The sequence below is a fragment of the Phallusia mammillata genome, chromosome 7, assembly GCF_965637545.1.
Source record: "Phallusia mammillata chromosome 7, kaPhaMamm4.hap1.1, whole genome shotgun sequence".
Classification (NCBI taxonomy): domain Eukaryota; kingdom Metazoa; phylum Chordata; class Ascidiacea; order Phlebobranchia; family Ascidiidae; genus Phallusia; species Phallusia mammillata.
In genome coordinates, this window is record NC_137258.1 from 9,057,526 (window position 1) to 9,068,450 (window position 10,925).

General features: G+C 40.2%; 1 protein-coding gene across 1 annotated transcript; it reads right to left on the bottom strand.

Moving 5' to 3' along the window:
* Positions 1-41: 41 nt before the first annotated feature.
* Positions 42-5,487, bottom strand: LOC145239580 (uncharacterized). Its single transcript, XM_080102941.1, has 6 exons — positions 5,312-5,487; positions 3,602-3,754; positions 2,716-2,922; positions 2,035-2,214; positions 1,493-1,666; positions 42-685 (listed from the first exon to the last, which is right to left on the bottom strand). Exons 1-6 carry the CDS (start codon positions 5,391-5,393, stop codon positions 423-425), a joined length of 1,059 nt encoding a protein of 352 aa, XP_079959067.1. The 5' UTR covers positions 5,394-5,487; the 3' UTR covers positions 42-422.
* Positions 5,488-10,925: the final 5,438 nt, after the last annotated feature.

Below are 10,925 nucleotides of genomic sequence, written 5' to 3' on the forward strand. Positions count from 1 at the left end.
CAACAATATACTTTAAACAAAATTGTTAAAATAAAAGAGGATTTTTATAATTTGATTTTTTATTTTAAACAAAATGGCAACAAAATTGCAGCAGCTCAATACAAAATGTAAGTGAATAGACATCAACAAAAAAGGATATAAGTAAAAACATGGCAAGGGAAAACGCCCGCCGATGTCGTCTTATTGTGCAATGCTTTTTACAGCTTTGTTTGTTTGTTTCGGCGCCATTGTTAGCGTAAACAACAACAGCACGAAATAATCGCAATACACAGAACAGTTCACAGTGAAAAGCTACAACTCGAACACAAACAACTGGCAACTGGCAACTCCGAAACACATTCATCTCTCACGGACCTTGCGCCAAAACCATTTCCCGAGAAGGGTAGCAATATCAAAGTTAATTAAAAGAGTTCGTTTCAATTTCACTCCTCCCATTCCTCTTCTACATATTCCTCCTCAATGATTGGCTGCGGAACGCGCTGATCGTCAGTAATGGGATAGACCGATCTTTCGATATTGATGTCCGTCCGCAAGATGTCGCCCTGGGGTCGTCGTTGTGGGATGTGGCCAGGTTCGACTGGAATTTCTCGGTGCACGATCTCTGGTGATGTTTCCAAGGAAGGATACGGTACGTCCTGTTCTTCCTCTTCTTCTACATTTGTATTTGTTTCTTCCTCTGGCATATCTGCAACCAGATAAGGTTTGATTAGAATATGTGTAAGAAAATGCCACTTAGAGTTTAAACTGTTTTGCGTATTTCCACTATATTGTCACGTAATTTGCCCCAGGGACTTTTTTGGTAATTATGTCAGTTACGTTTTGGTGCTTAAATCAGTTAAAACAACTTTTGTGTTTCTTCCTAATCGTACTTCAATCTTATTTTGACAGTTAAATGTTAGCATACGCAGCAACTACTCTGGGGCGACATCGTGTGGACTGATGATTTCGGTGGTAAACAACCTGATAATGATCTGCCAATTTGCCTTCAAGACAAGTTCGTGCAGCGATTGTACGAAACGAGGGCGACCCAATTGCCCTGCATTGAACATTTACACTGCGTCGTGACTCTCGACTTGTTGGCGGTGACATAACCGCCGTTCTTGAACATAATTACGTGAGCGCGGAGACTCCGTTTATATGCAATAGACTATTTATTGTTTAGAATAGATCATGTGTTAAAGATAGTGCAGTGACATGCCCAGGCTCGCGCAAACATACGGTTGAAGGTTCGGTTTGATTAGCTCGAACTGCAAGGTCAAAGCGGGGTATATTACCAACGGCACACGCACCACTTACGGTAAAGTACAGATGGTAAAACCCAAGCAAACCAACAGACACAAGGTGCCGCGAAAAGCTAAATTTACTGCGTTTTCGCACCTACTTGACGTTTCCTATGTACGTGTGGAACGTCGGATACCGCAGTACGAATATATGCCCCTCGGTAATATACATTATTATCAGACTACGCGGTACATAACACGACAGTACTTACTTGTTTTTACACGGGGTGCCGATTTCTCGTACATTTTGAAGCAGGTAAGCGCTCTGTAGCCATAACTGTCAATCCAACATGGAAGGTCAGAGTCACAGCTGCGTTTTATGTCGCGCGCTTGCTTGTAATCAAGGTGAAGACACTCGGAAACGTTGAGAAGAAATTGGTCCACCTCTGAGGAAAGAAATGCACGAGTTAACAAACACATCCCACAAAAACTGTGATGTAAGACTTAAATGCCACTTTATTCAATATACATTAAGCAGTGATTCAAAGGTAATGAATCTGCACGTGTGCAAATCTATTCGACCCATATACACCAACAGAAAAATTAAGCTCAATGTCCTCTATTTTTCAGTGAAAACGTTTTACCAAAGTATCAACATATACCCAAACAAAAACAAAAACAATCGCCAATCTTTTTTCATTCAGTTTGTCTCAGTTTTTTTTTGTTTCATTTGCTTTATGTATATATTGTTTCTATGTTCCCTTGCTACAAACTGTACATAGTTTCCTGAACAAAAACTAATTTATCAGCTCACCTTGATCCATTTTGCACGCAGTTAAACAGGTGCCACTCGATTGGCCAACCAACTCCATCCAGCAGAAAGCGTTTGTGCTGCACCTGGAATAACCTTGAGCAATCTTCCTCCACGGCTGCCGGGTGCACTCCCACGTACATTCAAGGACCTTTCGCGCTCTTCGTCCAATCAGGAGAGATTCTATTTCAAAGGGAGAAAATTACTTTTGACGTAATACGTGTGATGATAGCTAGGGCAAATCGTTTTGTTGTTGAAATAGTGTCGGGTAGCTTTGGGGTTTAATTCTGTGTCGCGAAATTTAATGGCAACCAATTTGGCGTGTTATGCGTCATCTCAAACTGCATTACCCGGTCTAAAGAAAAACCAGATAAATACTGTTCTGCCCTTTGGCAAGGAGTAGTTTCATCTCACCCATGCTGATTTACTGCGTAACTGATACTTTTATAATATAGTTTTGGGTCGACTAGAACCTATATTTACAAAGCAGAGATGAACATACATTCATGCTGGGATCAGCCCTGAAACGTTCGTGCGGATCTGCGATCACGGCATACTCATTAATAAATCAAAGTACCCCAGGCCATGTGTGGACTTGGAAGATTGGCTTGGTTTAGTATACCGCCTTCAATAGGTCTTGCGAACTACAGGATTTATATTAAAAAAGACATCATTTTATTTTACCTGGCTGGAAGCAACGTGGTCCGTCCGTGTTAGTGCGGTCAAAGCAGCAACCTCTCTCTTCGCAAACTTTTTGTGAGATGGACGGCCATCCGCAGTCCACCCGCTCACGAGGTGTCGAAACGCACGATCGCAAAGTTGATTTGTCGTGGCTGGCAGTCAAGGCGACAGGAAAGAAGGCGCTCCTCAGATTGACGTGCTTGTCATCAACTGTAATTTGCGACAAGACGAATTAATTCGCTAAACGGTTTCAGCATGTCAGGTGGGCGTTCTTCCAGGCTTTGGGAACAATGCGTGGGTAGATTTCGACTGTATGTAAATGTCGCAGGTGTATTTATACATTACACATCATTGAGACTTGTATTACATTTGGTATTAGCAACCGCGGTTCCACGTGGACATTTCAAATGCGATTTCTCAGCCTTAACACATCCGCTGCAAATCGGATTGCACAGAAAGAGAGAGTCCGTCAAAACACGCTGCAGACATCGTTTCTATTTTTGGTCTAGACGACGGAACATAAAACTATAAAAAGCCACGTCGAGTGCGTTAAATGCGTGGTTACTATAAAAATCCCGATGGCGTTATAGCTTTAGGGCTGCTAAAACATTAAATTTAACTTCAAAAGGTCAGTAAGGGTCGTCATTAAACATGGCGCATTACATACTAACTTTATAGAGGTTGCATTAAGAAGCAATTATCAAAAGTTTATATTTTCGAAGCGTCTCGACGCAAGAGTTGAAACACAACTGAGGGCGACGTGCTGTGAAATACGACTCCGACTGAATTATTACACGTGTCTTTTTTCAAACGCGCTATTTCACCCAAATTATTCAAGGCAGCGGGGAAACATCTTCGTAAAGGCATTACATCATTGTAATATACTTACTGCTTCGTGTGAGGTTGGGCTTAAAGCAGCGAATGGCATCTTTTACGCTCTTGTCGAAGCAACATCCCTCCCTGAGACATCGGATTCTTCCGTAGCTGGTTTTTGCGCACTTGACTCTCTTATGAGCTGGAATTGAGCTGCACATCTCGTTACCTACAAGTAAAAACATAAAAGCTTAAACATCAGATTTGTACACTAGGCTACAAAGTTTAGTGGTCACTTTCTAACCTTATCACGAAATTACAACCTTATTGTATAATACCAACAACTTGTTTGTTTGCAGTCGCTGCAGCCCGCCCTCATTGCAGGACCAAGAGGCTTATAGACAATAACAAACAAGCTACATCCCGGGATAATGGCTTAGCATTACACTGGCTTTCGGTGCGGAGTTGGAAATAAAAAAGTGTTGAGAAAAGAAGCAATGGAAAACAATCCCACTCCCATTTCATCCAAAAACTGACACAATACTTCTTCGAAGGCTTTTAACGGCGTACTTATTGGTAACCGTTGTTGTTGGTACAACATCAAAACACAGTTGAGATAATAGTATACAAGGCTGACGCAGTTGTTGATGGATATCATTAGGGAGCGTTGTCGTAATCGTATTAAACGGTGTCATTACAAGCCGAGCGTTTGCGAAAAGATGCTTTGCGAAAGAATTAGCCAATTCCAACCAGTGCTTATCGTCCTTTCGCTGTTGGGAGAATGGAAATTTTTCTACATTCTTTATAAAATTTGAGATTAGATAAAACGCGAAAAGCCTTTTACTTTTTCTAAACCGCTTCCACTCACACACGGCTGAAATTGGAAGTGGACTGGAATATTTTTGTGCCTAGAGAAAATTTCCAACGGCAAACCAATTGCACCACCAAAAAAGATACAATGACTTGTCCACAAGACAAAAGAAATAGGACTATTAACCTAACAGTTTTCTGACCTCTGTACTTTAATGCATCAGCTTTAAGAGCAATTTAACTGCAATAAGCATGTACGATTTCTGGTTTAAACTAGTGATGCACCGAACCCGCCTAAAAAAGTTCGGGCCGAAACCGAATATTCGGCCATGAGGCCGAATAATTTCGGCCGAATCAGGCCGAACCTAAAATCCCCGTTTCTTTGGATGTTTTCAACAGAACCTTGTGTTGTTGATGCGAGTGAACTCAATTTTGATAAACTAAAATCACTTTTACAATGCGTAAGCTTTGCTAAACATATAATATTTTGAAGACAACGTGGCTAGTGTTTTATAGATACAACAAATAGTTAATTTATTATGTTTCGTATGAGCGTAAATAAAATTTAAGGCCTCAATTCCATGCAATAAAAAAGTTCGGTTTCGGCCGAATTTTCAAAAAAGTTCGGGCCGAAACCGAAACATCGGAAAACAGCGGATTCGGCCGAAATGTTTCGGCCAACCGAAACTTCGGTGCATCACTAGTTTAAACGAAATGTCTTATAGATACATTGCGCAACACTTTTTTTGAAACTTAGGTTTGATGTGCACTTATTTTACCAAACCATCACTAATAATGCAAATAACTCTGTTTTCCTAATACAATAAAATAGTATTGTTATTCGCAACAGAAGAGTTTGTACTATATTTTTTGGCCACCGAATACTTTAATTCCGTGTCAAAAATTGAGAACCTATTGTCGTTTTAAGAAACAGCGACGTTTTGCTATTGCATAAATACGAAACTAAAATAAATACCTTGCGTTGGAGCGGAGTTGCAGATGCAGATTAAAGACATCGTCAAAGCAGTCAGAATCACAATGTTCTTGCAGACGTCCATTGCGTTAGATTTTCACGTTCAGGAGCTTAACACTTTAGTCACAAAACAAATGTCTGCAATAGCGAACAAACTTTATTAGCTTTGTACTACTTAAACTATCAACTGTCAGTCAGCTGAGACAACTGATCACTTTCATCAACGACATCAACTTTTATAGGGCAACACCAGAACACGTGATCATGTGCCGTGACGTCACCATCCCACGCGCCTCGGGACGAGAGATAACGACTCCTTTTTTCTCGACTGTCGCCTGTTTGACTGACGCGGGCTAGGCGAGTTACGCCACATTTAGGTTTTACACAGCAACCCACGCTAAAGCATCCCTATCTTTCGAGTGCTCGCGACAATCTGACAAGCAACATCGGGAAATCTCTGGCAATCAAACTCTTACTTTGGCGTCCAATAATGCCTAACAATAGCCAAGTTTTCCGCTAACACAAAACAGGTGAGTTTAACTGCCACCTTCTGCTCCTTAATGAGTAATTTGATTGGCCATGGATGCTCGGCGGCCGGGTGTTTGGCACGCTGAGTACTATTAACCTCTTCCAAACTATTTCCACAGGTACTTTCCATATGCTGAGAGCTGTTATTATTCGAAACAGAAAGAAGAACATTGCCTCGTTGCACAATTTGAAAAGTTAGACAGTATGAGTTCACTTTTTGCATACGAGCAACGTATTTGGTGGAGGTATGAGCGTGCTGGTGCTTTGTGCGCATTACGTTTGGGGATTTAATGTTTGTGAGAAACGATTCTGTGAGGTATCAATTGTTGGATAGTGACTTTTCAATTTATAACGTAGCCCTTGAATTTTGGGTGTTTCATTGTCTTGACTCCAAAATGCCAAACAAGGGGTTGCAAATGAGTTTTACACACGCTCGTGCGGTAAGTTTCACATGATGTGACTAATGTGTTTTTGACCGAACACAATCTTTGCCAGCCCGACAAAGGGGCTTTTAGTGTTGCAACAACATATATGTGATTGAAAAATTGCCAGAATACTGGAAATAATTCATTCGAACTACAGTATAGTTGTGGTATAGACCAGTAATCATGACTCATAGGGATTTCTGATTCTATAGTGTGAAAACGCATGTAGTGTCAATCAACGGGGTGTATTATAGTTGGAATTTCCTTAAACAAGTTATTTAGCCAAGTGCGAATGCGGAAACATTACAAAATACAAAACATCCTTTAATTGCCAGTTGCAACATGACGAATCCACAATCAATACATGACGTTATACATTGCATTTTTAACCTACATTGTCCTAATTTGCTATTACTTTAATGGATTTCCTTATTTGAACTTAACGAGCCAAAATTTTCTGATTACATTTAAAAGTGCGAGAGAAATGACCGAGGGCAATCAACAATTACTGGATGCTGTACTGAGAGAAATTACCCCACAGGGCGTGTTTAATGGCACGTGCGGACGGTATTTTCATGCCCGGCAGGTCCTCAACATAGCTCTGTGTCGTGTGGTATATTTGGGGGGTTGTCTAATTGTGGTAAAGTCTCTTCGATTGTTTCACACCCGACACTTATATATTCTGGTAACATTTAAATTCAAAAATTTCCACCCTTGAAATATTTCCTAAGACTTTCTCCCAATGGGTCCCATAAGCCCCTTTTTAGAAATGCATTATTTATTATTGTTTTAAGCATGTGAACTGCACGACAACCAACGGTCTGCATGCGAAGCATCATGTTGTTTAGTCACAATGTATGCTGTGCGTAAATTTTGATCAAAAGCAATAAAATGAATTTTTTAGCAAAGAAACTGTTATGTAGCAATTCCATTAAAACCACATCAGTACCAATCTCTTTACCCATGCCTCACTTATATAATCACCTTTAAAATTTTGACTCCACCATCTTAGTATCAGCTAAGAGAAGCTTAAAATGCCAACTTATTCTCATAAAACTTCAAAGTCGGTCATTGGTTCCCAGCCACTCAACTCAAATTGCCTACGTCGGTTAAAAATTACTGGTCTAAACTCTAGTCTAAAGCATGGGGATTATATCAAAGCAAAAAACACACGATTTGTAATACGAGAAGTTTAAACAAAAATATACCTTCCAAATGATGACGTTGTTGTTTATTTTTGCTAATAGGACTTTTCGTTTTAGCACAAAAAAGCCACAAACCATATTCAGTATGAAAACGAGAGCCAACGAAAATTTTTATTTGTGGAATTTATATTTGCATTAGTGGACTGGCTCCTCACAAACAATCCGTAAATGGGCATTGGCGGACCATGCCAAACAATTAAGCATCACTTTGGGCTGTATTGGTCAGGTTTAACCAAAACGTGTCATATCCTAATCGGCAACAAATCGGCAAGATTCCTTGGCGCTGCCATGCGCGATGAACACAGACAAACGATACAGCCCGGAAATAGTCGACGAGACCACGCTTCTTTAGATTCTACGTCAAAAGCGCAGGCGCGGTTTTATTTATAGATCACACGGCCTCTGGTGACGTACTTGTTTACGCGTCATCGACTGAAGGGTGCTCACATGGTCACTATCACGTTGAAATCTTGCTTTTGGTTTTGAACAGTGCAGTCCAACGCCTGGCACCCGTGGTACAACAATTTGCGGCAAAACAAAGGGTGACAAAAGATATTATCGCTCTTTCCTTTGCGTGGGATCTTCGAAATATGAGACCCACCGTTTTCGACCTTCATCTCTTACGGCTGTGTCTTCTGAAAACATTATCCAACTGGTAACTTTGAAAAAAAAACACATCTGGTTTGTACCGGGACTAATCATTGAAAAAGAGTAGCATTTTTTTGGTATTTTTTTCTGCCAGGACGATAATTGAACGTAGTTAACATGTAACTGACAAATGAACCATATTTTCAACATAAGGCCTCAACCAACTACCAACCAAATTGTGTTTTAACTCTTTAACACTTTTCACAAACTTTTTAACCACCCTGTAAATGTTTTGCACACGACGCATCGTAAAACGATTCCGCCACATTTCATGTTTGACGTTTTACATACGTATATGACATTAAAATATTGCTGATTACTCACGACAAGTATTTGCATTGAACGAAAACTTCGATTTGCATTGAACGTGGACATAACTGACCCGACCGTCCTCGCGGCCGTAGACGCACGCAGCAGTGTCTACAAAATATTTGGTGTTTTGCCAGACGTTCCAATGTACAGCACGAGGAGAGCAGCAGGAATTTTGCGGGAAAGTTTTGAGCTTTAAGTCAATGTGTTCCATCGTTTTCCTCTTTGCAGATTTTGAAGGTAATGTTTAACCCCAAGTTCTTGAAACCAGTGGAAACGTTTTGTTAATACACTGAATTTTAAAACTTAACAAATTTTGCTTACTTTTATTTGCTCCTAAAGCATGTCAAATTTTTCTTCGGGTTTAAATTTATACCGATTGGAAACCTCTGAATTAACGTAAAGCGTCGAATCAATAACAAACATTGGGCAACCAAGAAATTGTAAAAAGCCTTATCGGGTTTTCCAAAATGCACAAATATAGGCTACTTAAAGGGCAAAAATGCTTTGACGCACGCAATGTTGTTTCAAGTTCCAACATCACGCCGTACAATGGTGGGGTTTGTGTTTCGATTTCCTTACCTACATAAAATATCACATATCGAACATCATAAGCTTTGTAATTGTCTTTTGCAAAACCAAACCTGCAAAACAGCATTCTCTTTAGGAATGTGCAAAATCTGTGTAATGCGTCGAATCTTATGAATCATATGTCACAACAACAGGGATGGAAGACCTGGAAGCCAACCGCAAATTGTTCGTGCCAGTTGGACAAGCCGATAAGCAACCACAATGCAATCCGCTTTCGACAGGCGCAAACACAATGCGGGTAGACTTAACATTGCTCTGAAGATGAGCCAAGCCTGTGCAAGTCGCTTTTCTTTGAGCATGACGAACTCCTTGACCGCAAATACTTGTTGAACCCAAGGTGACCTACAAGGTGCCGAATTCTTCTCAAAACCACCGTTATGCTGACGTAATTCGGTACAGGGATACCAGTTGTCGCGCCACAAATAAGTCAAGTATTTAAACACAAGATTGGACGAGGAAATAATGGCTGGAAGCGATAATGGAATGTTGTGCATCTGGCTGGCCTTAAAACTCGGAAAAGCTTAGTTGGATTTTTCTAAATGCGTCACCCGCCGTTTGTCGATTGCTTGGGATGTAATAGTTCCCGTAGGCAACAATTACGTCGCTCCCGTACAACAACTGTTGTTTACATACACTTTACAGTGAAAGCGTGGAATTAAACGCTTAACTACTTAGCGCTTGGCGTCCTTGTATTATTGGGTATGTCCAAACTGTCTGAAACGCTTTATTGCCAAATAAGGCCATTTGGTTGACAAGGCAGGTAAAAATGTCACCGTGGATTTTGAGGCCAGTCCCGGGCCACAAGATATTTCAGATTGCATTCCAGTTGGATTTAATCGGCTGCAACATGCAAGCAACTGACGTGCTTGTTATATAAAGCTGGGTTCCTATAATGTCAGGTTTGATTATGTATAGTGTGCATGTTGGATAATGGAACGTTATTTGGTCCTGACCTAAACATCCGTCACAAATTTTTGTCTGTTGATTATGTCATTTGTGAATGCATACCGAACGCGATACAATTGTTTCGGCTAAATACGAGTGCATGTGTTGCGTAAAATAGATAATAACAACGTAGCTACGATTCAGAAATCAGTGTTCACATAACCCAAATGTTGCATAATGTTTTAAAATTTATGTGTATATCTTTGTGGCTTATTTTTATGTTATGGGATTAAGTGTTTATTTTAAATCAAACATTTGGCAGTATCATTTCTTTCTCTCGTAAACTTTTCCTCCTCGTAAATATTTTTTGTATCGAATGCTTTGTGCGTCATCATTAAACGACCACAAGTTATAGACATAGATATAGGCTAAGTGTATGACAACACAAACCGATACGACGTCATCGCGCTTTTCGATAAAAATCTCACGTCCACGGAAACAGGCAAAGTGTCACTGCATGTTTTTTTATCAAACAGAAAGGTCACAGTTCGAAACCGCCGCATTTTCAGTTTTGTGGTAGAAAATAAAACATGACTGTTTCTTCCTTCCAAGTGGAATTTTGTGCTAATTATATCTCAACCGGTCATGGGATCTTTAGATGAACTCTGTTTGCAATGGTAGATCAATGGAAGTTGAAATGTTTAATTATTGAAAAGTTGCTTGTTTTTGCAATAATTTGTAGCAATGAAACGGTCTGAAAATACAACCGTCGCATTTACTTCCGCAAATGTTGCAAATAGCTTCAGGCTTCTAATCCCAGCAGACTGCATAAAAATCTGATAAACAAAAACATTATTTGAGGTTAAAAGCATGGAAAATTGGGGCGTTTTCCGGCTCAAGTATGGAGTCAAACTGGTAGGATGAAAGCCACAAAACCTAATGTAGGCATTGACCATCCCATAAGCCTCCTACACAAATACAAACTTGGCAATTCAACAACGCCCCCAACATAACCACTAATGCCGT

What these genes read in the sequence shown, in the direction of transcription:
- LOC145239580 (XM_080102941.1), bottom strand. Translation starts at nt 5,393, where the DNA reads ATGGACGTCTGCAAGAACATTGTGATTCTGACTGCTTTGACGATGTCT. An exon ending in CAACTCCGCTCCAACGCAAG is followed by an intron (nt 3,755 to 5,311) that starts GTATTTATTTTA and finishes TTTTACTTGTAG; the next exon opens with GTAACGAGATGTGCAGCTCA. An exon ending in GCCCAACCTCACACGAAGCA is followed by an intron (nt 2,923 to 3,601) that starts GTAAGTATATTA and finishes CGCAAATTACAG; the next exon opens with TTGATGACAAGCACGTCAAT.